At 44.0% G+C, this 27,256-nt stretch overlaps 1 protein-coding gene across 2 annotated transcripts in view; it reads left to right on the forward strand.

The window, feature by feature from the left end:
- Positions 1-27,256, forward strand: part of ntng1a (netrin g1a) — a 97,136-nt gene that overhangs the window by 19,170 nt on the left and 50,710 nt on the right. For both annotated transcript variants that reach the window (XM_062380047.1, XM_062380049.1), the window contains exon 3: positions 24,703-25,346. In XM_062380047.1, coding sequence (XP_062236031.1) covers positions 24,703-25,346 — 644 coding nt within the window. The remainder of the gene's footprint in view (positions 1-24,702; positions 25,347-27,256) is intronic.

The raw sequence follows: 27,256 nt of genomic DNA on the forward strand, positions 1-27,256 counted from the left end.
AAACCCCCCCGACATTATTCACCTCTGTGCACGTGGCTCTGAGAATAGATGGAGACGCGGCATCGGGATGTGGAGAATTGATCTCGGAACCTCTGGCGTAGATTCCCAGAGCCAACTTGCTCCGTCGCTCTACTTCACAATACCCCAACCCCCCCCCCCCCCCCTCTCTCTCTGCGACAGGGCTAATAAATGGTAAGCACACCACACAGGCAGGCTGACACAGACAAGCTTACAGAGCCCAAAGCTTTGCACTCATATTTACAGGCACTCGTGATTTCATTTGTGTGTGTTGGGGCCTTTTTGATGTTAATTGCAGCAGATAAGTGGGAGTTGTGTGAATACAGCAATCCCACTAATCCCATCCCTCATTTTTATCCATGGTGGGGGGTCAGATGCTCCCACAACTGTGGCACATGCTCCTCTCCTTAGCATTTCAAAGCACCCACAGCGCCTCCCGTCCTTTATCAGCACGATAAATACCTATTTTTTTTTTCTCTAACTGTGTGTGCTTGTGCGAGCGTGCCTCACTGTCCGTTTCTATTTGTGTCTGTATCTACATCCACACCACAGACTTTCATGGATTCTGAGCTCACATCTCACTGTTTCAGATGACTGTTCACATCTATTTTAGGATGCAAGCTACTGTGCAGGGCCAAACCCATATGAACTGCTGTGCGTGTGTGAAACAAGAAAAAAGCAGAAAGATGTGCAAGGTAACATTTTCTTAACACCTTTGAGTCACAATCAGCCTAAACGGCAATAACCCCGATTGTTGTGATCGTTGTCTCAGGTGAGCAACGTTGACAAATCCACACTGCAGAGCTGAGATACAAATCCCACGTAGGCCAACCCACCCTGGGATCTGGCTTGTGTGACAAGCCCATGTCCTCCTGACTGGAAGTGAAAAATGCAGTTAGAGGTGTTAACCATTTTAAACGCATAACAAACCATCGGGTGCATCATGTTCAACGTCATGGAAGTAGATAGCAGCATGGGGGCTGGTGACTATATTGCAGAGATTACTTTTCATTTCTTATCTCTTCAAACTCAATGTTGGATCGCTGCTTGAACAGAGATGAGTGGAATGGGTCTGTGAGGAGCCAGAGAGTGACAGAAGTTACTGAAACATGTATGTCATATAATTGAGTATGAAAAGGTAGCGTCGGGGTGTGGTGAACAAAGCAGGAGCCAATAAATAAATACTGCAGAGCCATGTGATGCAGGAAGGTACCGGGTCAGACTGAGGCCAGATGTTAGTCGGCTACTAAACGATCCTTAAATGTGCCAGAGTTTTTTTTCATCAAGATCCATGAATCATAGCTTGAAAAAAAAGATGACTGTCAAAAAATACACAAAAGGGTTTTCCCTGATGTTCATACCACATCCCTTCACCCAGTGTTTGGAGGTGAATAAATGATAGCAGAAGTTGACTCAATGCTTTAGTTAGTGATTCTTTTACCTCAGAAGAATATTTTAAGTGGAAGACTCTTTGACAGACATTTAATGTTGCCTATTTGGTCTCAGTGCCTGTTCCTCTGGAGCTCCCCTCCCCTCTCAGACAGCATTTAGGCCCAATCTGTCATCCTTCCTGTTTGAGGGGAAATGTGAGGCCGTCAACCTGACAGCCTGTGAGAAAGACTCCCGGATTACCTTGACTGACAGCTCCCAAACCCTGAGATCTGTTGTGCCTGGCCCCGCGCAGAGCAGTGGGCAAACTCCAAATCAATATCAACGCTATCACTGATGGAAATTGAAGGCAGAATCTGAACACGAGTAGCCCCTCGTGAACTACATAAGAGCATTTTTCCGCTGCTCATCTCAGGTAGTTGAACAGACAGCTGCTGAGAGGGTGTAACGTTTTGTTGGGACGTGCACCTTTATTCTTGGCGGATCAAAAAAATAGAAGTCAGGGAGAAGAGAGGCCACAGATGGAAATGTCTTTAAAACACTGAGTCGGCTGCGATAACTACAGTTCCCTGCAAGATCAGCTTGATCCCTGCACCGAGAGGTAATTGGACGTTTGCTGCCATGTATCATTTTGGATGAGTGCTCATCCACTCTGGATTACTACTTCAAAAAGACAGCACCAGTACAAAACAAGTCAAAGGGAGTGAAATTCGAGCTAGAAACACTCACACTCACAATTAAACAGCTTTATGAGATGTCACTGACACTTTTAGCCATTTCCACCTTTAGGGAGAGCTCTAAAAATGGCCTCTCCGCGCACCGTCCTACACATGACAGAGTTGCATCGTAAGCTAACATCTGCCCCGCAGAGGGTCCGACTCGCCACACAGGACGAAGGCCCGGAGAAAGTGCTGGCTTAATTAAAGAATGGGAATAACCAGTGCAGCTATTTACACCTAGTTCTGACATAAATCTGCAGTTATCGCACTGGTGAGACTGTCCTCTCCCCAATTTAGAAAGCACCCGAGAGCTTTTCCTTAATAAGCATTCCTCCTGATTAAGCAGAGGCAAGAGTTACAGACTCTTTCCGTGGGAGAGAAAGAGGACAAGAGGAGCTGTATTTAACTAGAGGCGAGGTGGTTAGCAGTGTGCAGTCATGGATATTGAGATGGTTAGCATTTTATTAACCCGAGTCAGGACAGCGGGAGAGCAAATTGGTAAATTGGGTGTAGACTTGCAGTGTCTGCAGGCCTTTGGCCTGAGGGGGCTGGGATACAGACACTTGGCATTTCAACCTCTCCATCTCCCGAGCCATCCACTCGGGCGATACTGTCAGCCTCAGTCCATTTCTCCTCTAATTAGCGAGTGGTTTTATTTCCTGTGGCTGCTAAACTAGTTTCAGTCATTATTGCTTGGGCCTCACTCTCTGGAACGAGAGGACAGACACCCCCCTCAAGGTGCCAGCCACTCGTCGGAGGAGCACAATGGGACAAGGGTGCAAACGGTAATCTGTTCATTATGTTTCGCAAGGACAGCGAGCGATTGAGAAGCTTGGCGTGGAAATGCATTTTACGTCCCCTCTGTCTGAGCATCAGAGGCTCTAAATGAAATGATTTAGCTAGAGGTGCCAGACATTAGCTGTTACACTGGGACAGACATTGTTGTCACGTCGAAGGCTCCCTTTCAACCACGCTCAGCGCGGCTTCAGTCTATTCCCACAGCGTAAACACGGGGGCAAAACGCCAAGCTGCAGACTCTGTGGCAGGGAGCGTTGGCGTTTGATATGAGTCTGCTACCCCTTCCTCGCCTGAATTCCCTTGGATCACATCAAGGGCTTTCTTCTACTCGTATTATTAGCTGGCCTGCTGTCTTGCCATCACCCTTGCTGCTTTGGTGAATAGCAGAGAAATAGCGAGAAGCAGACGATAACCGATCCGTTGTCAATTGCACAAATACTTGATTTTTATATGGATGATGTCTTCATGTCTTGCCTATCAGCACATGCAGCATCCTCCTGTTGTGTTGTTGCCTGTATGAATCCTTACACTGCCTCGGTGCATCGCTTTGGAGTTTTTAGGTGAAAAAAGTCCAAGAGGCAACAAAAGCCTTTACTGCAACTAAACCTGAAAGTGTGTCACAGGTTTAAAATTTGACACCTCATGCTATTTCACATTTTCCACCCGGTGTAATCCAGGTGATAATCCGAGTGATACCTGCACTGTCTAGTTCTACCTTGATGTCTAGACACTCTGTGGTTGTTCACGTTGGGTAATCCTCTCAGGAAGATGCCTCTGATCCTGACCAGGTACCAACTCCTCTCAGTAACGCACAGGAAGATGACAAATCTCCTGCTTTTGACAAGTGGGCTGTGTTTTTCCCAGAGAACCACTTCCCCGTTAAATCAGCTTCTTCTTTTTTTTACCAGATTTGGTTTATAACAATATCCTGCAGCTGGTGACACAGAGGACTTTAATCTCTCGAGTTTGTCGTCGAGAGGCAGTTTCAGATGTGTGTGGAAGGAAATAATCCACTTACGTCTTGTAGACACGGCTGCTATCAGCTGATGACTCCTGCCTGTCACGTAGCTGCATAGCAACGGGTCAAAACCACCTGATGTCAGATCTGTTATCTGATTTTGTTTCCTTTTAATTTCCAAGACTTTGGACGTGGATAGTTTTGTTTTCCCACTCGAGGAATTTGGCCTTTTTGAAAACATTGTGATTTATTTTGTTCTTTTGTTCGACATGTAGAAAAATATACTTATTCTCCTTCTCACTGAGAGTCGCCACCCAGACAGATGGGAAGACATCTAAATCATCATATCATGTGTAACCACATCTTAAACTGGCTGCACAAAATCCTACCATTGCACTTTGGCTGAAAGTCTGACACCCATTTTTTTAATTTGCTCTTCAGCGACTGAGCAATTCGTTTTAGTCTCACCAAATAAAATCAGGTCCTTCTTATTATCCTAGTTACCCTAATGAAGCCCCCCACCCTCCTTTAAATCAGCCCTGTCACCACCCCCCTCTGACTGATCGGGACTGATGTCTCTCATTTTATATTTATTTTATTTGGTCCACTCATTCCAAACAGTAGATATATTACATGTTTATAAAGAAGTTGTGCATATTATAGAAACATTTTAAATAATGCAACCATCAACGCCCGTGCCACACTGTCTGTGTAACGGCTGCAGAGCGGCTTGCTCTTCATTTCCGCGCCGATGTTAACAGATTAGATCCGCCACGCTGCCTGTGGTTGAGCCGCGGTCGAGCCGCTGTTCAGCTGCACTGCTCCAGAGGTTTGAGGTCTTGCGTTTGTGAAATCACTTTGAATGTGTGAAGGTCTCAATGTCTTGTTTCACGTAAACACTTTAAAACCAGCCTCATCTTCACATCTCGGAATCCAAACCAGTCTTTCTCCTCTTCCTGCTAAATTGTGTCTAATGCACCTCATACTGTGTAGGAGTGCACAAAGAGGGAACACAACCGTTTTTTAGATCAGATGCAATGGCCATGTTTCCAGCTTTTACATAAAAGCCAGTGTGTGTCTACGTGTGAGTTGGTGGCTGCGTCTCTCTGTGTATCCGGGAGCCATGTGGCACCGAGCGACTCAGCGCTGCTCTGCCAAGAGATAAGAACACGGGGCAAAGCGCTCGCTGCGCCGGCCTACTGGATTTCACCTACCAGTCGCCTCTGTTGGAAGTGGTGGGGCTGCTCTATTTCTAATGTGACGGTTCTCTGCGAGCTCCTTATTGACTTCATATGCTGTACACGCTCATTGGAGAACCTGAAATAGATTAATAATGACAAAGCACTTGTGAGCAGGTGAGTGTGAGAGAGAGAGAGAGAGAGAGACAGGGGGAGAAAAAAAGCTGTTAAATCCTGTGAGCTCCGGAGAGTGTAAGGTTGTGAGCATTGTTCATGGATGACAGGTTCACATGACGATTAGCAATATCCTCATGTAACAGGCTCTTCTAATTGTTTTCATTGTGTAAGTACTTTAATCTTAAGCACTTTATATCATTATACCATCACAGAGATGATGCGAGAGATGCTGTTTAATCTGCTGTGTTGCTGCTGATCAGTGCACGGTGAAATTAAAAGGGCGCCTGGCTCCTGAAGCCAAGGTGTTAGACTGTTGTGCTGACTGGACGCATGCCTTAACGGAAGACTTCTGCCAGTGAAATGTTGGCAGCAGTCAGCCAACAGGTCTGCAACAAGAGGGCAGTGCCTGCTGGGAAGTGTAGGCGGGGTCTGGCATGTGGTTAGCGGCTCGCAGGCCTTTGCTTCGCTAGTGCTCGCCCTTGTAACGCCGCCTTTTTAAGCTGGTTTCCATTCGTCCAGAGCTGAGATAATTCAGTCCGACAGGGGTGACTGGGATTCAGACTCTTTTCTTTTTGTCCCAACAAGATGTGTCCTTCCAGTTGTTACCGAGACAGATTTATCTAAACTGAGGTTTTTCCCTATTACATCTTGTACAGCACATTGGTGTCTTCTATGTGTGTCGCTCCCCGTTTTGAATCCCCTAAATATTAGGGTTGTCTTTTCGTTTTTCAGTTTTGCATCCCATACATGTTCCAAATGTCACCAACACTCCCACTGAGTTAGATCCTCCGGAGGATCTCCTGCTGTTACATGATCTTACACTGACATTATCCAGAGTTCTTACTCAGGGGCTGCCAGGGGTAAATTGGGAGAATGTCCGCACCAACTCAGTCAGCCATTTTCGTTCTCACATACAGCCTAATCAAGAGAAGCAGAGTTCTCACTGCAGGAGCGCAGGCTGGTTGGGCGGCAACGGATCAACTTCACTATTAAAAAGTCCACATCTTGTCCCCCCCCTGGCTTTTAATGGCGCAGGTTGATTTTCTTTCTGGAGGCTCTCAGGACATTGTCCTCTCACCAGCGCACGAGTGGGAGAAGATGTGAGGAGGTAACAATGTTGATACTGTCCTGAGCTGCCTTCAGTTATTACTCTAAGCCCCGAGCAGTGTGCAGCAGCCAGTGCTCTGAAGACAGGCTCGGCTTCCTTGTTGGGGCTGTGTGTGAATACCTGCAGACAGAACTCAGGGCTGAATTAAAGGTGATGACAGCTTTAACTGCTGTTTAATAGTTATAGTTAGTTGTAGTTGTATTGTGCCTTTATCCAGATTAAATGTATATAAATATTAGTTAGGTCCATATATGTAAACATGTATATTACTGGTGAGATAACTTAGTTTGAAAGTCTGTTCTATCGGAGTTTGTGTAGCCTGCTGTGAAACCGCTGTGGAGGATTATTCCGTGGTCGAAGAAGTGAGACCACCAGCAAATTTTGATGATGATCCCACTTTGTTTCACTGATGCAGCTCATTATTTGATGGCTTTACCTCCCTCACCCCAGTCCTGTTAAAATACAAAAAAAAAGTAATGCATAGGCAATTTACTTTTTAAAAATCATCACTTCATCTCCAGGATTTACTGCTTGTGATTTGCAAAGTGTTCTGTTGCGGTGCGTTTGTGGGAAGCTCCGGCCTCGGCAGTGTGAGAGTGGAGCCGCAACTTCCTGTTCGGGAAACATGAAGAGAGAGATTGCACATTTACTGTTTTTTGGTGATTTCGATGTTATTCGTGTTCTGTGTTTGTTTGCACAAGATGTAATGGAACATAATTGCACCAGTTATTCCCGGTGCTCTGGCTACAATCCACTTTTCCGAAGCTGCTCTAAATGATCTCTAATCTCATATTAAAATCCTGTATAAATTATCGGTAGAAACTGCATCCTGTTTATAAACACACTCAGCAACCTCTACAATTTAGTGAGGATATTCTTTGGGCTTTAATCTTTTATTTGGGACAGCGTAAGTGTGACAGAGGGGGAGAGATAGTTGGGAAGACGTGCAGCTTAGAGCGGGTTGGAATCGAACCTGTGACGGACTCTGTAGGTCAAAACCAGTTTCATATTTGTGGCTCATTTGTGTATTTAGATGATAAGGTAGAGGACAGTACGTTGCTCCCTGAAACACTTATAGTCCATATGAAAAACTTGCTGTGTTTTCAGCTCCTGCTCACAGAAGCAGTGTTTACCTTTGTTATATAATTGCTCGTGGCGTAGTTCTTGTTTTTTCCTTTCTTCGGGACAGTTATAAGTCATCGCTTATGAATATTCAGCGCTGGGAACATCGACCACATAAAGGTCTGGCGGAGCGACGATATACGTTTGAGTGACAGCCACTAAACAGACCCTCCCCTCCCAAACCCTGTCTTTTCAAATCCCTTCTGGACACCGCCTGGCTGCCTCCAGCATAACAATTTAAATCCCACCTGATAATACCTCTTGTCACACTGACAGCTGTCATCAAGTCAGCCGTGTTTCGCTGTTTAGTTTGCTTTTCAAATTAGCAAGTGGATGTTCTCGCCGTGGTCTTTGTTTTTCCTCTTCAGAAAGAGGAGAAGTGCACCCTGAGGGAGGAAGGCAGCCACACACGCAGCGAGTTCCGTTCATGTTGCTGAGAATTGACGGGCAGCTTGATTTGACATTTACTTTGGTTTGCTGCAGCAATTATTGAAGTTCAGAGTTTTGCAGTTTGGATTCGGCAGTTTGCTGCTAAATTTACGTTTTTGATCAGGTTCATTATAGAGACTATAAAGCTTCCGATCTCCCCTTTTGAAACAACCCTCTGAGGTAGTTGTCAAAGTTGAATTTCTAGATTGCTCCGCAGGCTGAACACAGCCCAATATCCGATTCGAAGACATGCTTTTGTATTTCTGAATTCTAGTCCAGATGCCAGCCGACGCACTGGCTCCTTCATCAATGCCTCTGCCGCGAAAAGGTAGTTACAGGGAGGTGTCATTCCTCAGCTGCGTGTGAAATCATTACATTGAATTACACCAGCATTATGCCGGTGATTGTGGGCCATAAAGCACAGCATAAGTGGAGCCTGTGGAATCATCAGCTAATGTTCCGGGAAGCAACAAACAATAATATCAAATCAGCTGCCAGCCGGTAATCACTCACCTCGTGCCCGCGACCCGTGACTTGGGTGGTAGCGGTATGCAGAGCGTATAGGCTGAAGGTTAAGTGGTTGTACAGTGACTCACCTGGCGTGGTGTTGGTACAGTAACCAGGCAGAACTCAGCTTTTTTTTGGAAAGCGAGCTGGTCGTGGAAGCAGACTGCGGTGAAGAGCAGACGAGCCTGAATTATTGAGATGCCGCTGATCCCACCCTCTCCATTTTACACGATGAGGTTACATATAAAGTCAATACGGTCGTAAATGTGACTTTCGGTCCAGGCCACTCCCACAAAATCAGCACAGGGAGATTCATGCGCATCAGGCAACAGATGACCCACGCACATTTTATTGTGCTTATTGTCCAACTCGCTTTTACACTCTATTCTCATTATTCAGTCTTCCTTTTGTGTATTTCTATGGCAGTTCTTGCCAATGCCCGAATGCGACCTCCCTGCATTTTTTATTTTCCACCAGTAATTAAGTGCTGGGTTCTCTAAGAAGGAACAGGCCCATAGGTCTCCCCTCTCTGTGAACTCCCCTGTGATTGGTCCAATGGGGCCAGATTTTCCCAAGGCTGGAAACAGAGCATAGAGGAGTGCAGCAGTCCTGTTTTCTCTCAGACCACTTCATAAATACTATGTTGAAAGGTTGTTTTGAGATTATTCTTAGTCAATGTCACCAGAAAGGTAACCTAGCCCAGCTTTAACTTAAACTGAGCACGGCGACACAACCACCACCGGGTGAAGCTCCCCTCTCAGGGTCTCCTGTGTTCATCTGTATTCTTTCCCCCACATCTGAATTTCTCCCGAGCACGAGCACATGACCTCTGTTACCCAGCCGAGAACAACACGCCTTCCCTTGCTGCACAGCTAAGCCTTCAGAATCCAATCAGGTCGCCCGTGTGACCTCTTTCAATATTACAAGACAAACTGAGGGAGAGGGAAGCAGCTCCTGACAACATACTAATTATCTCTTGTCATTTTGAAAGACGTTCAATGATATTGTGTGTTTGCGGTGGTTTCTTTCAACCATACTCATATAGATTATATTATATTGGAACATTCTCAGGATATAAAGGCGATTAATAAAGAAGCAGGATTTGAGCTCATCTTCCTGGGAAATGGGATTGGAGGCAGATGAACAACACCTCCAGCCACCCCCCCCCCTCTCTAACAGTTTCCACTGTAGGTGTTCTGATCCCATTTGTTCCAGTGCAGCTACAATAAAGCGTTGAAACACTCTTCCTTTTCATAATAGACTTACTGTACTTTAGGTGACTACCCTTTTGTGTTTGTGCAGAACATACATCAGCTTTTTACAATGGACCTCAAGGTCTTTACACTAAACTGAAGACAGGCAATGTGCCATCTGCACACTGTAGCCTTTATTCACCACACATGAGAGTGCCCTTTGTGTTACATGGCTGCTTTTGTGATCTTCTGCAGTTCGAAGGGCAACAAACATGCTTCTAATTAAAACTCCAGTGGGTGCAGCATCAAATTCCAAAACCTCTCCTGAACTTTACCTTCACATACTGATGCTGAAATTGACTGTTTTGTGGAGGAGGAAATGTTTGTTAGTGTTGGACTGTGGGTCTATCATTGGTAACATCTGCGCTAATTCATAAAGACTTTATGGTTTCTCAAGAAAATAGAAATTGGTTCAAGATTTTAGATTCTTAAGCAGTTAAAGTCTGGTTCTCCTTGCTGGCCGTGGTTCCATTCCCAGTTCTCCTTGCTGCATATTTCCTCAGAAAATATGTTTCCCCATTATTCTCCAAAAGTGTTGCTTTTCTTCTCAATTACAACATTATTTGCTTAAAATTGCAGGTGTCTTTCTGAAGAAAATAGACGATAAATGAAACACTATGTGACCAATTAGCAAAGCTAGGATGTTTAACAGTCTTTATATTCAACGCAACACAATCATTTCACAACCAGCTTCCCTCAAGTGAACCGGATTTCTATTAAAAGACGGTTGTGTTACCGTTAACAGCAGCAGCTGTGAACCTCTGACTGTAAAACGCTGTTTGAAGTGAAATCGACACTCACACTCTCAATTATGTTCAATTTCAACACAGCACCACACTCTGCTTTCAGGGGTTTATTGATATTTAGGAGGTTTATTAATTCAGGTAAATTGGATGCCATATTCCCATTAAGAAGTTAAAACTAGAGGGGGATTTGGCAAAGCTGTTCTGTCTCGCTGCCAACAGACTCTGTCCAAGGGTTTGAGTCTGGAACTGCAGGCAGACACACACACACACACACACACACACACACACACACACACACACACACACACACACACACACACACTCACACAGTTTAGAGCCAGTGAAATGAAACCTCTTCACTGTAAGTGTCTGTGCGTGCATGCAGCCTTGTGTGCTCAGGCTTCATTTTGGGGATAAGAGTAACATAACAGCCCAATATCATCAATATTTTTTTTTTTTTTTTTATGAATTAAAACTGAATGTACATTTACATATTTTGCCTCACTAATAAGTAAAAGACAAGAAAGACTCCACAAACCCCAAATCGCTGTTTCTAATTCCTGAAAACCCGAGAAACTCTCAGACGCACACAAGTCGAAGAAGAGAGGAGAAAATGAAATGCACCTATGAGTCAGTGTCTGGCCTTTGTAATTGTTGACAGCCTCCATAATGCCAATCCCACACTGCTGCATCATCATTAAACTAGGTACATTGTTATTGTTACAAACACAACCTGTCGCCATTTTGTTGGAAACACAAATACTTTATACCATTTTATTTTTTTTAGGAAGTGACAGTTTCTTGAGAATCGGAGCACTCACACACTTGGTATCTGCTGATTCCTCGGTGTCACCTCTGTTAAACTAGAAGTTCATTAAATATTTATGTGGCGCACTGGAATAAAAAACAACTGTATCTTACTCCATTTAGGACAGCATGTATTTCCACCGGCTTCCTGGAGGTCCTGAATTGAAACTGTATTGTTTACTGGTATAAATTGTTGATATGATGCGGGTGAAAGTTTAACTGGGAGGATGTGACTTAGATCAGCATTTCGGTTTGTACTGATTTAGGTCAGTATTCCAGCGTTTCCTCTAGTAGTCTGTCTGTGTGTTTGTGTGTGTGTGTGTGTGTGTGTGTGTGTCTCCTCATCACACACATACTCACAGTCACATGTATTTAGGTATTAATTGATTGTGTATATCATGAATTCGGATCATAGTGTTCTGGCTATGCGTCTTGTGTTGCGTGTGTCAGGTTAACTGAGTGTGCACTAAATGCTGGACCTTTTCGCTCTGTGTGAGTGAGTGGGGGGGGGGGGCGGGGGGGGCGGGCCAACCTTTGTGAGTGGGAGAAACGGCAACTCGCTAAATATTGGTGACCTTCTTATGCAAATAAACAAATGTAAACACGATGGGCAATTTATCGAGGTAAGCTAAATTATCATGTTTATGTTTATATGTCGTCTGATAAGTCGATGTAATAATTATCGTGACAGGCCAAACATTAATGAAGTTCAACAACCTGGTTCCAGAAATAAAAATCAGTTTTTCTGAATATAGATTTTGATTATCATCCAGTTATTAACCATCCAAGGTAGACATCCCATAAAAGTGGGCGGTCACTGTTAAGTTCTATTCGACAATTGACCATTGTCACAGGTCAAAACGTTGTGTGTGCATCGGTGCATTGTGATATCACCACACACACACACACATGCATACACACCCATAAAGAGTCTATGATACACACACGCACTCGGGCATTAGATATTTTTTTTTCGAATCGAGGCAGTCGCCTGATAATGCAACAGAGATTAGATCTATAAGGAAGACTGAGTTACAGCCTAATGCTGTTGAGTCAGAGGAAAGGCCGAAGTTTGATACTCCGCACTGGCATGCATTAACTTTTATTTTTTCCACCATCGCTCCACTGATGCCTTATTTACGCTGAAATCAAACGCCTGTTTGAGTGCTATTGACACCGCTGCTCCCCGTTGCATCATGAAAAGCTGCCGTGGTTTGCTCCGCGCCTCTGATCATGTGTCTCGTTCGTAGATGCGCCCCGAAACCTACAGTAGGTGTGTTTAACCAAACAGCGAACTGTGTTTACTCTGCCATGCCTCATTGAAGCCAATACGTATTGCCCTTCACCCGGCGCTCGCCTCACCCCCCCCCTCGCCGCCGCTTCCCCACCAGCACATTCGTTCTCAAAACTAGGCCAGCAGAACAGGGTAGTAGGCACGGAGCAGTTTGCCGGTGTAGGTGAGATGAGAGATGGAGGCTGAAGTCAAACAGGCGGCGGCGAGGCAGAGCACTGGCGCCAATTTCCCATGCCGCATCCGAGGGCTGTCGAGGCGCTCGCTTCCTGCCACGTTTAGTGCGGTGACAAAGCATTTGTAACACCTCCGCCCGTGGCTTCCACAAGTGTCACGTCAGATGAAATCAACTTTGGGGAGGGGAGACGTAAAAAGGGAGGGGGGGGGTGTTGGAGGAAACAGAGAGAGAGAGAGAGATGCAGGACTAAGAGAGAGATCTTTTTTTCTGCTTGGCGAGTTTGAGATGTTGTCGGGGCTGCAAACACAGACGCTGCAGCTCTGGTTCCACCACTTATTGTTGTTGTTGTTGTTGTCAGTCACAGGTGGAAGCTTCCAGCCTCGGCTTAGGGGGACTGGACGTGGGGGTGGTTACGGAGGTAGTCGAACAGGGAAATCAAGGGTGAGAATTAACCTGAGGAGAGAAACCGTGACCCTGGTTGCAGCCTCTGTTTACTTAAAAACACCAGCAACAGACATTAGAATCTCATTTATCGAAGCGTGTGGAAAACAAGCCCTGAATTTGAGCTACAGCTGAGGATCACCAGTGTGATAAGGTAAATTCATAAAAAACACTTTTTACTTGACTATAAAAATAAAATTTGGAAGCCTCTACGCTTGAATAACTAATGATGTCCACAAGGAATAAATGGTCAATTAAAAGAAAAGCATATTTGGGGCAAGGCACCATTCCAGTGTAATTTATGAATTGCTCATTTTCTTTTTAATTAAAAGATAATGGTTACAAACTGCAGTTCTTCAATAAGGACTTCTGATTTGCAACACAGTGATTTGCTACTAGAAAAACAAGAGACTCAACATTTGAGGGCATAAATTGACTCAGTAAATACATTTTTAAGTTTCCAGATACAAATCTTCAAGGTTCATTATATATGTTTACATGGCTGAAGTACCAATTTGCATTTAACCTGTGATCATAGCTGTAAAGCAAGGGGCCCACCAGAGGAAAGTGATGATTTAGACTCTCAGGGTATAATCCCACACGTGAACGATAAGAGGCTCCAGGTGCTTCTGTCTTAGTGGTTCTTTAATGGAACAGTGTGTGATTACAAGATTGACGGTATATTAAGAGGGATAACATGACAGCCTCCCAAAGGTAAAGCCAAATCAGCTTGATCACCCCCTGGAGGCCGGTGGCAGTATGAAAATAGAGCCAAAGTCAACGTTTAATACATATTTGTTCAATTACATTTTTCAGTTTTGTTTTTACTTCATTATTTGACCTCGTTACTGTAGCTCCACACCAAAATCACATTCTGCACAAACCACGGATCCAATATTTTGTTTTGTATATTCAGGTCAGGTAAACATGAACCAAACCTGTTATACTTTAATGAACATGAACAATGGAGCAGTCTGGTATGAATCTGAAGTCATAGTAGACAAATATCACAAATAAAGTTATTTTCTGGGTACAGACTGTCTATCTGGCACGTCGCCTGTTATTCCAGATATTTTAAGCCGTAATCTGTTGGCTACTTATGAGCACAGCCTGTGTGCAGCGATCACAAGATCAACTGCTGCTTCTAATCCTGCTTTAAAGTGGGTTGCAGCCCCAAACCAGTGTGTTTCCACACCCGCACACACACACACACACACACACACACACACACACACACACAGCTCTGTGTGGTCTCATTAGTTTGAATCTCTTGGTTTAATTAATCACTAACAGAGTGCTTAATTCATCTATAATTTCAGCAGAGCGGAGTTGATTATTGCACTATCTCCCTCAAGCCCTGTTAAAGTTTGTGATTTCCATTTCTTCTTTCTTTTTTTCTTCTCCAACCCCCCCCCCTCCTCCACCCCCCACCCCTCACTTCCCTCTCATCTGGTGTAATGGCGTCTCATCAAGAGCTCACATTCAAATCAGCCGCTGGAGAACCCTTGACTCCCCTGTTTTTGAAGGGTTGTGATTACAATGGCGACGGCGGCTTGAAGTTGTTGTCGTTGGAATCAAGTGGATCTGCTCGTGACTCACTGTTGCCGGCTGCAGACGGTTAGAGCCGGTTCCTTTTATAGGTTCTGATTTGACGGCCTTTTGTTCGCCTGACAGGTCATGAGGAGTTGTTTTAAGACGTGACGGTGGACATCACAATGCGGCCCATTGAGGCCTTGGCTTCAGAAATGTTCTCCGGTTTTGACCTGTGACGCTCCGGAGCTACTTTAGAATTATATCTTGCCATTTGTGCGTCTCCTCAAACAGTTCGACAGTATATACTGTCAGTTTGTGGTGCAGGGTGAAGTCAGACAACTTCATGAACATCCTACCTGGTTTATCTGCAGTGAAGATTTTACAGTCAAATTTACTATCAAGATAAAACTGAAGTTGCCTAACGTTAATGTTTGTGGTTTTTATGTACGTTTGAATGATTGACTCCTCTGGTTACCTTTTCATCCATTACTTGAACTTGAACCTGAGGTTTGACCCAATGGCAAACCACCCCCCCCCCCCGCTCCCAGTGACTGCTACAGAGCACTGGTTGTGTGTTTATTCAAATGCTCTAAACATTGTGTATTGTTTCCTAATCGCACCAGAATCAATATTTCACGTTCTTGGGGAATTTACAACTGACATGCCAGGTGTGAAACTAATAAGTTGGTATACTAGACATTCGTTCCACATACAGACTGACAAATAGACGTTTGGGGAACTGGAAGGTTTTATATTTCATTATTTGATTTGTCATTCGTGTTTTTTTTCTTATGGCTGCCTTTGTATCGGTGAGTGTTTTTCTGTAGCTTCAAACTAAAAGAACTTGTCATATCGTCACACTGAAACAACTTTGAAAACAAAATCCTGAGGCAAAGTTGGAAGTGGTGACTGCGAGGGAACCAAATGGTACTCTGTGGTTACAGCTGCTGCTGATACTGGGTATGAAGCCCTTTTATAAAGAGAACAAGGGTTTAAGAGTTTCATTAATTTTTTGTAAATATACTAAGCTGTCGCAGGAATAGTGCTAAGTCAATTCCTGTGTGTGTGTGTCCTTATTTATATTCAGCCTTCTGTGCGACTTTGCCTTTTAAGATGTGTGTTTGAGTGTCGTGAGCACAGAGAGAGGAAAAGGCCCGGGCTCTTTTTTCCCAGGAGTCGTCTGCCAATCATCTTCTCCGATTCAGTGGAAACAGAAAGGAAAAAAAAAAATGTAGGGAGGGGAGGAGACAGAGGAAGAAGAATAAAGGGGGAAAAAGGAAAAAGAAGAAAGTCTCCCTGTAGAATGACTAAACAGACCTTCAGTGATCTGACAGCGAGGCCTGGAGCTGAATCCCAACTACGCTGCGCACACTTAAATATCCACACAGGGAACACCGAGCTTTACCACACTATTGATTTTAATCATCTCTTAAAAGCTCAGTTTAAAAATAAAAAATAATACAAGAGGCCCTGAAGACTGGAGCCCAAAAAATAGAAATCCTTTAAATCCGGAAGATTTTTTTTTTTTCCTCTAGTCTTCATCCCAACTCCTCTCAGCCCCTGTGTAGACCCCTTTGAGATAATAAAAGGTGGCTAAATCCCCCCCCATGCCCTGGTCGCTGCTGACCGAGTACTGGAGCCGCTCATTACCAGGCGTAGACTACTCGTGTACTCGCAGCGCTCTGCAGAGCCACTAATGAGGGGTGAAGCTTGATGACGGGAGCGTGATTGAAAAGGCTTCACCTCGAGTCAAATGTGGTGGCACTTAAATGACTGTAGGAGCTTTCAGAGGGAAAGAAAACGTGCTGTGGACACGAGGCTGCTCCGCTCGTATGTCCGTGGGAGCAGAACAGATGAGACCTGATTTCTCCTGATCACATTTATTTTCATCACTGCTTGTTTTGTTTTTTTTACGAGAAAACTGGCAAATGTCCAATAACTCACATCTCTGGATTGATTTGAGGCCGTTTTCAGAGTGAGGGATCAAAATAAGGTATTCAGAAGGACTGATTTTACTGATTGAAAGCGGTCCTTACATTTCCGTCCACTTCATGTGACCCGAGGTTCTAAATCCATAGTGTGAATCTGTGTAACTCTGATCTACAGCGATGCTAGAATACAGTTATACCGTGTTGTGTAGCAGGTTTGTTCATTATTTCAGTTTAATTTGTTGTATGGCTTGGTCTCATGGGTATTTGGTCAAAAACAAATGCAACGCACAAATTCACACTTGCTAGATGGAAATGTAAGGGAACACCAAAGCCATCTGGAGACATGAATATTTGTACAAAAAGTGATAATTGATGTCTAACAGTTGTTGGGGACTTTTAACTTAAAACTGCAAACTTCAGCCACGTGGTGACATTAGAGGAGAGAGCGGCAGATCTGGGATTTTTCAAAATCAGGGGCCATAAAAGGGGCCACGATTTACAACCAATTATATCTCCAACACCCATGTACAATTCCCTATTCAGCACATTTAAGTCATCCCTTGTTTATTTTTGGCTCTATAGCTTTGAGCAAAGCCACAGATCATCAATATATTTTTGAAAATTCCTGCTTGTGAAGGAAAAAGCGTAGAAAATAATATTCTTAACAAATAGCCATATTTATTGTGGGAATTTTATTGTGGAACAGGGGAACTTCAGGGGCCAATCAGATTTGGGCAGGAGCTAGTGCTCCCCTGGCCCTGCTCCTGGATTTCCCCCTTAGAGGAGAACTGGTAGTGCCCCAAAGTCATCATCATAAATCTGGGATCAATGAATCCCTGTTTAAATATCTGTGGAAATGTTGCACTGGATAAGTTAAGATTCAAGATTGTCAAATGCACAACAATAACATTAAGCAGTCGTTGGCAATGAAATGCTTGAATCACAGGCTCTCTTCTAGCAATGCTCAAGTAATTACAACCCCCAAAAAAATAATATAGAAATCGTATAAAATAGAAAAAAAATAGAATATAAAAAATTTAAAATTTAAAATAGAAAATAAAAAAAAAAATATATATATATATATATATATATATATATGTTTACAGATGAAGGGAAAAATAAAACTACATTAGTGTTATTTTTTAAATAGTGCAAATATGCAAATATGCCAATTTGTGAAGCATTACACCTGTTGGTGGCGCTAGATAAAAATGAGGAAACCACTTAAATGTTCAGGATGCATCTTGAGTGACAAGGCTTTTCATTGCATTAGGTGTTGATGTTCAGTATTTTAGTCTGGACCAAAGTGGTTGACCAGCCAGCAACACTGCCAGCAACAGGGTAAATAAAGGTTACAAATAGCTCTATATAGACTAAGACTAATAAACTATTATAAAATCACAACTACTGTTTATAGTTGGAGGGGTTAGGAGCCGAGGTAGTGTCATTGCTGCAGGAGGTTAAGGTTTGTGTCCACGTGGGAGCAGCTCTTTGCGGTTGATGTTTGCCTCTTAGCTTGGTCAAGGTGACACTGATGCGTGTGTCTGGGGAGCTGCTACACAGGATCCGTGGCCTTATTATACCATTAAAAAAATACTAGGAGGAATAGCGATGGGGGAGGGGGCGACAATGACAGCGTCGCGATGTCAGCTCCAGAGGGATTCCTCAGCTGAAAGATCAGGGGTGATCATGGCCACAGGCCGGTCTTAATGTGCAGTGAAAAATGCCAAAGTCTTCCCGTTATGTGATGGGACACTTTGATTGAGAGATGTAGCTCTGCAGCAGCCAGCGGATCGATTAGGCCCTGGTGTATCGGCTCATTGTGGAAGGACGTCTTCATAAAAGATGAATGACACTTGTCGAGACGATGGCGGGAAATAACAGTGATCTGTTCCTGATTTGGTGAAGCAGCCAATGTAGGAGAAAATTATCTTTAAGTACAAAGAACCAGATAAATTGTGTACCTGGGTGTTAGTTTTTATCTAAGAAGTATAATGTATAATCCAAATGTCTGTGACCTGTTCCAGACTGCACTCAGCCCAAAACTCAGCCCACACTGCCGCCAACACCACCACTGCTGTGTTTTTCTTAAAATACTCCACACAGATAATTCAATGTTGTTCACATTGGATCAACTGCATCGAAACCCAATTGTCTAAACAGGTGGTTTCCAAACAGGATCACTCATTTTCTCCACTGCAGAGGTGAAAAGAGAGATAGTAGCACAGTTGAAGCAACTTCTGCAACAAGAAAACAAACAAAATAAAAACAAGTAGTGTAGATGTCTCAATTGAAAGTGTAGAATACTGTTTGCTGGCAGTAGAGTAGTTCAAATATTAGTCCATTGACTGCATTACTCTTCTGATGGGACTCAATTCATGTGTAGTGAGACTCTTACAAATGGTCCAGAATGCGGCAGCACCTCTGGTCTTCAATCAGCCTAAAAGGGCAGACGTCCCTCTGCTACCCATCAACTTCTTCTGGTTGACCATGGCTGCCAGAAGCAAATTTCCTGTCACCAGTTTGTTTCAAGAACAACTTCTGAACGCAATCAAACCGAAGTGACGTGCCTCCAAGGATAGTGGTCCTGCATTGCCATCCCTGTTCACAAGCCAATCACAGTCCGGACTATTCTCATTTGTGGTTCTTGCGCTTCTTTAAAATAAATCATTCACCTTTTCACTTGTATTACATGTATATATATATATATATATTATAAATCTTAGTTGATGCATCAGTATTGACATTTTTTCACTCTTATATTGTTATCGATATCATAACCAAGAAATCCATATCGTCAGGGGCTAATGTTTTTTTTACATAAAACACAACTTACTTGTCTAGATAGAGATGCAGTGGATTGCTTGTTTTGTGCTGCATGAATGAGAGTCCTTAACTCAAAGTTAACTGTGCGGTGTACTGTACCATTATCCTGTCAAGTTAACGGCCTGTGTTAAAGGAACTCCTACAGCCATCAAACAACTTCGGCTGTAAATCTTGATGTGTGTACTCGATGCGCTCTCGCAAATATTCCATCACCTAAGCAGGGGATATCGTCCTGTCCTCCAGACCGTATCACAGTGGCACCCGGTGGGGGCTTGCCACATAAAAGATAATGGAATATAAAATTGTTTTTATATCCCGCCAATGCGCAGAAGCTGGCTGCCGAAGGCCTTCCTCACTATTGTTCTAGGGCTCATGAATCTTCTAAATCGTCGCCACTGATCACGACGATCGCAGCACGAGGACGTTTACACATCGCCGCGCCTCATAACCTCCGCTCGGTCGACTGGACAGCCCACACTGCGGTGCTTAGGGCGGCTGAACGGGGCTGCATGCTGCCTTTAGATCACTGTAGGATTTCCCCCGTGGTGCCACTAAACGGCATAATTCATGTGTTGGACTGCGAGCTCTGTCAATCTTTTCATGTATCAAATTACAATCTCATCTATCTAATAATCTCTGCTCAACATTTAAAAACCATGCTAAACCTTTTGTTTTTTATCCATTCATTATAACAAATTAAGTGCTTAAATGCTCTATCAAAATATATGACAATATATGCAAACCCTACCTGACTCAAGAGAACCTGGTGAGTGTGGGGTGTGTGTGTTAGTGTGTGTGTGTCCCATGTCTCCTTGTTGACCGTGGTCCAGGCCGCTCGACCTCCGGCCGACCCTGAGCCATATGAAAATATGATTGTAATCCTTGTGAGGATTTGGCCTGGGTGTCTATTACCACTGTAATCTGTCACACTGGCATCCAATATTCCTTCCACGTCCAGGTTAAGCCCCTCTCTCTGTCTGCTCCTCCCACCACCATGGGACAGTGTGAGAGAGAGAGAGAGAGAGAGAAAGAGCGAGAGAGAGCAGGAGAGGGGGTCCAGTAAAGGTGTTGGCAAGACTGGAAAGAGGGGGAGGGAGAGAGAGAGAGAGAGAGAGGTTTTGAAATTGAGAGAGAGCTGCTTCAATCAAGCCGCTGGCTCGAGGTGAAGAAATCTATCGTGGAACACAAGGTCTCATTAATGCAGCAGGGATAGCTTTAACCCCCACCTCCATTTCACACATACACACACACACAAACGCCCCCCCCCCCCCCCCCCCCCCCCACACACACACACACACACACATACACCTTGCTGAATAAAGAGAGGTGGGAACATGGCATTGAAATGGATGTAAGAAAACAGATGGTGTATTTCTGGGAAGGAATCCACACTGTTGATGCAATGAAATGTCCACACACAGTTGGAGCAGGAGTGTTCGAACAATAAATGTTTATTTCCATTTATTTCCGGATGTTTATTCTGGGTCCTGGTTTTATATCACATCACCCATGGGCCACTTCTCTCAGGATCTCATCACTCTCACAAGTTGCACCTTCTATGGCTCTACTGCAAAATTGAATGTGATACTCAGTGTTTATTTAAATTAAGATTCAATCTTACTTCTTTTGAGTTTTGTTATTAATCTGGATAAATACTCTTTTATTTTTCTAGTGATAAGAAAAAGATTATAAATACAAAACAATATAAGTAACACGCCAAAAATCTTCAGCTCACACTATCAGTTGTTCAAGAATGATATGTTTTAACTCCTTAAAAGTATAAGTTTTCAATATCAAATCACATGTATACATGACATTCCTTTGATTTATCCTTCTGATCCCTTTTAAAATGAACTGTTTTAATATAAGAACAAAAGAATGAGAAGGGGGAAAGGTAGAAGGAGGAAAAACATGGAGGGCGGTTCTGTTCACTATCTGGGTAACAAGAGCAAGACATCTGTCACACAAGCTGATGGGTTTGATTGGTGGGGGCCCATCCGTCTCGATGGCTTGTCGGCAGACAGGAAATTTATATTCCCCCAAGTCTCATCCTCCATCAGCGGTTACGGTGGGATCGGGCCAAGGCTGTCAGCCGCCACGGTCATATCTTATTTTAAAACTAGGCACAGTCATAACATCAGTAACTTATCTGCTCCACACTTCTGCTGTATAAGTACAGTATATGGAGCTTGACTTTAGTATCAAAGAGAGAATAGAAAAAGAAACTCACAGATTTTTATTCCGATATGTTTTTGTAGTGAGGGTGAAACACTTTGTCATGTTGTACACAGAGCCTCAATGAAAACACTTTTTTTTTTTGGTATTTTTTCCCGGGATGAACAGAATCATTCTCATATTCAAGTGGAGGAATAAATTTAAAAACATGAGAATTTCCTGGTTGATGAAGTTCGATTTCTTTGTAAAAAAAAATTGTGCAGCAGAGGAGCTTGACTGATTGATCAATGATCAGTAGAACCGTGAACGAGGCTCGATCAAGTCAAATATTTGAAGTGTTACCTCAATTTTTACACGTTTGAGAGCAAAATTGCCTCGGATGAGCTCTGACGCCTTGTTTCAAGAGGTTCATGTTTTCTGCCAACGAAAAGCCTCGGTTGGCAAAGCAGGAGAAACCACACTTCCCAGTGACCGAAACGCGACAGCTATCGGAGTCGGTGGAGTGCAGCTGTTTGTTGCTGCATTGTAAAAAATGTTTAATCCTCTCTCACACCAGCAGGTAAAATTAGCCTGAACACTTTGACAATAAGTCCACCCACAAACACACAACATGCACATGAACACCCTGACTTGTGCGCTCTCTCTCTCTCTCTCTCTCTCTCTCTCTCTCTCTCGCTGTCACACAATGCTAATAATGGGATTAATCCACGGTGTGTTTTGGGTGTGTCGTCAGCATCTCTATTAACGCAGATTTACTGTGACCTATCAGCGCTTGCAAACTCAGCTCTTGCAGCCCCTTCCTCCTACTGGTCACTTCTCATCACACTGGGATTAATAGAAACAACATTTGTCACGCTGTAAGTGCCGTGCCGGGTGCTGTCAGTGATTTTTTTAATGTGCGTCAAACCCCCCCCCCCCCCCCCCCCCCCCCCCCAGCAGTGCCCCCCCAGCAGTGCCCCCCCCACAGTAAAACAGGAAAATCTCCGTTTCATGAGGACGTATACTCAGCATTTCATCTCCTTTCCTTCCTCCGGCCTGACCGGTGAGGATATTGATCTTCATAAAGGCAGTATTTTGTCATTAGGCGAGAAGCAGAGGAGACAGTAATGAAAGCTTTTTAACCTGTGTGTTCGGGGCACCTCCGGACAGCTGGCTAAGGTTGCCAGGTGCTACACACAGCAGAATTCAGCGCCCCAGCCGCAGGGATCGATAGGGATACATCTTTGTCTGATTACAGAGATGTGCTGGTGAGGGCGGCACTTTGTGTGTCTGTGTGTGTGTGTGTGTGTGTTGCAGTGATAGCTGCATCATTGGACTCCCTGATTTAGACACAAAGGTACAAAAGGTTTCACCACAGACATGATACAGTTTCTCACAGAGACGCACTAAGATCCATTATCTTGTTTACAGAGAAACGTTTTGGGACAGTCACACTGGTGCACTGTGGGTAAATGTTTCCCCACTTTGCTGGAACATCACCCGATATACTTAATTTAATATTTACAATACTGAAGTGCAAGGTTAACGGTACCTTTACTTTGAATACTTCCATTTGCTGCTACTTTATTCATTAACTCCATCACATTTTCACATTTAAGTAATTGTTTTAGCAGATTATGGGAATTACACAAATATGAATTAAAAAAGAAAAATCTACCCCACAGTGAGAATTAAGATATTAAAATAGTGTTACAATGCTAAATATTTATAATTGTATATATATATATATATATATACCAGTAATAATAATACAATAATCTCATAATCTAATCAGATAAAGTGGCATTTTGTTGGATCTCATAAAACTTTAAGTGCTAGTTTTTGGTTGGATGGCTTTTAAGGACTTTATCCACCTCTGTTTATACAGTGAGAGTGAAACAAATATTACACAAGAACAGACTGAATGTTGGGAAATGAATCATCTCTTTCTCCTCCTCCCCAAAAAATAGAACATTGTGCCATTTGAGGCAGTTTTAATTAAATTATAAATCTCTCTAACTACATTTAATAACATTTTAACATAAGTTAACATAAAATGTTTGTTTTTCCTGCTACTCCTCAGTTAGTGTTATGCATTAAACACACAGATTAATCACCAATAATTAACGGGACAAGAAGACAGGAATAAATCTAGTTCCATTCAGGCAGAGCCCTCCACTGTCAGTGAAATACGGTTTTAGGTCTCCCTCGATGAGTGCGTGTTCCCGACACAACTGCAGCAACACAGTCAGCCGTCCTGCATGCCAATGTGTCTTTCAGAGACTCTCCTCACCCCCGAAGCAGGCATAACTGTCGCATATGAGATATTACACATCTGTCTGTGGATACACCGTGCACCAGATGCTGCAGTTAATAGCACACCTAACCTCCCGCCACGAGATGGTACACGGAAAAAACCCAGGTGGAATTTTCGCCTGCCTTCTTCCTCCTTCCCGTTTTCTCCTCCCAGCCGCTGCCGTCCAGTGCTGGGAGACGCCTGTAGGGGATGGTCCAGACAGGATATTAATGGGGCCCTCCAGCAGTCAGAAAGCCTGACAGAGCCTTGTTTCATTGTCACCTTGCCTTGGAGGACGTGGAAAAACTTGCAAAGCTTATGAGTCCGGATGGAGCCGTCTCTCCCCCGAACTTACTCGATCTCTGCCTCACCGCTTCATTAGACTGTCTTACATCAGAGGCCCGGCTCCTCTCCCGGTTTCCTCAGCACCACTTCAACACACATACACACACACACACACACACGCACACACACATGCACAGGCACAGGGTGACATCTCCCACCTAATCAAGTAGTGGATTATCTTGTCCTGATAAATTGGAGCTTGTAGCACTTGAAAGGTCCTCGTGGAGGAGTGCCTCCTCCCCCCCGACAGCTAGATCGAGTCCCCAGGGAGGAAGGAGCGAACATCGCCTGGTAATGATTTGTGGTAAATCGGACAGATGTTTTTGGGCGGACCTTTTTCAACCGAGGAGCTTGAAAACATGGAGAGAAAAAAAAAGTCAAATTGAGATATGACAGAAAAATACCTGAAGAGATATGGTGCCATGCTGTTAACAGACTGAATTTATTTGTGTTGTTCACCAAAACTAACTTTCCCTTCTTTCCTCTTTCTCTTTGCAGGAGAATCCTTACATGTGTAATAATGAATGTGATGCCAGCACTGATGAGCTCGCCCACCCTCCAGAGCTCATGTTCGACATTGAGGGCCGCAACCCCACCACCTTCTGGCAGTCCACCTCCTGGAAGAAGTACCCAAAGGCCCTCCTGGTCAACCTCACGCTCTCTTGGAACAAGACCATCGAGCTGACTGACGACATCGTCCTCACCTTTGAGTCAGGCCGGCCCGAACAGATGGTCCTGGAGAAGTCGCTGGATTACGGCCGAACCTGGCAGCCCTACCAGTTCTACGCCACCGACTGCCTGGACGCCTTCACCATGGAGCCCAAGACGGTGCAGGACTTGACCCAGCACACCCTGCTGGACATCATCTGCACTGAGGACTACTCGCGAGGTTATGTGTGGAAGAATGACAAAACTGTGCGCTTTGAGATCAAGGAGCGCTTTGCGCTGTTCGCCGGGCCCCGGCTCCACAACATGGCCTCGCTTTACGGCCAACTGGACACGACCAAGAACCTGAGGGACTTCTTTACCATCACAGACCTGAGAATCCGCCTGCTCCGGCCTGCCACGGGAGCTACGATGGTGGACGAGACCAACCTGTCCCGATACTTCTACGCCATCTCTGACATCAAAGTGCAGGGCAGGTAAGACCTTCATGTATCTGTTCACGCCTTATAGGGAATTTCCAAATGGTTCAAACGGACTGCTCACTGCCTCGGGCTCTCAGGGGTCCTGAGGGGGCTCGTCAATTGGTTCTTGTCACTGGATTAATGGAAAATTTGTGAGGGGAATTTTCACCAATCAACTCAAGTGGGGTCATTAACGCCCCAACAAGACACGTGTGGCCCCTGGGTGTCCTAACGGATTAGTCCGACCATGGATGTAATGACGACTCTGCGGGCTAACACCTCGGCAGCTTTGTTATGTGGTGTTACCGCAGCGACAGTACAGCCGCACAGTCGTTAGGGAGAAAAATGCGTTTACCGTTACAATTCTTTCCAATTAGGCGGCGGATCCATAATGATGTGCAGAGGTCATCAGCTGTCAGCATGTCTCAATTAACCAAGCCTGCTGAAGCACTCTACATTTTGAAGCCGAATCCACTCAGCTGTCCTCGAGCCTGTAAAAGGCATTAGACGCAGTATTTCAGACGGCAGGTCAGTGCGCCTTGTAATTGGTGTTTGATTTACAGAATCAACACGGGGTCATATAGCATGAAAACAAGACGCCATTATTCAGTTAGGGGAGAGGCCGACGAACGCTTACCCTGCTGCTCGAAAACACTATGAGAGCCACTGGGGCATACACTCAAGTGGATCTGTTTTACACTCTGCGTTTTATTTTAGTTTCAATTTACCATATGTGAATATGGTTGCATGGGTGTGAAGGAATGAAGATTTAATTACTCTTGTTTTGCTCTTCACACTTGAGAGGGTCGCGGTGCCGGAGCGCAGAGTGGCGGAACGTCACAACAATTTGAGGATGAGGGTAGAGGCGCTGCAGTCGGGGATTGCCAGGCCGTGGCTCGGGAAGAGGGAATAGAAACGTCACCAGTGCCCTGCTCCTCTGCAGCAAACTTGTTGGAACCAGTGTGGAGGAATAACTCAAAGTTCAGTCAGCTGAATAAGAGGGTTAGCGTCAGGTGATCATTTAAAGAAGTGGGGCTTCAGTTGCTGTTTGTCTCATGCTGCACTGGCTAATAGACAGTGGCACTGTAATAACTTGTTTGCTTTGTTTATTAACAGATTGTCAAAAGCTATCAATCTTCAGTAAGACCATTAAGACGAATAAAACACACTCTAAAACAACCATCTAAAACCCTTTTCTGAAAAGCTGACACAATTGCCATTGTTAACAAATACTTTAATTTCTCAGCCTCTGAGGCAGGAAGAGAAATGGAATAAAAAGATTTACTTTATATAAATATTTTCTATAAACTGAAAAAACATGAAATACAAAGAAGATCCTCTAACATGTAACCCACAGACCGAGCCTTGGTCAGCTGCTCAACACAACATTTTCTTGGTCAAATTTTCTTCTCTGTTATTTGAATCAATGAAACTCTGCTGTAATCAGCTTCAACATCACTTCTATCGCTTAGATTGTCAGCCATTGTTTGAAACACTACTTTAAAAATGTTCTTGCAAACTAAGATCAACAACAAACACACAAACTACACATCCATTCCCTGTGTGTATTTCAGAGAACGACAATCTAGTTCATATGACACACGTTTTACCTGCTCTAAAGGGAGAAGCATGCGAACAGCAACTAGTCTTAGAGGTATATATGTTGCATCCAATCTAAATGGGTTAATGAACCTCTGATTTGCTGATTTCCTTAATATTATACTGTATATTCCATTAAAATGGAGTATTTCTGCAGGTGCCCTTGAACAACGGGGATATTATAATAAATGTCTCACTCAGAAAATGGTATTTTGGACTTTTCTCGTGATTGAGAAGGTCATTGAGCAAAAATAACTGGAGGGAATTTACTAACACAAAAGAGCTGCGTTGGACATCCATCCAACACCCGCTGGAATGAAGGGGGC

Source organism: Platichthys flesus, chromosome 21 (genome assembly GCF_949316205.1).
Source record: "Platichthys flesus chromosome 21, fPlaFle2.1, whole genome shotgun sequence".
In the NCBI taxonomy this organism is placed as follows: domain Eukaryota; kingdom Metazoa; phylum Chordata; class Actinopteri; order Pleuronectiformes; family Pleuronectidae; genus Platichthys; species Platichthys flesus.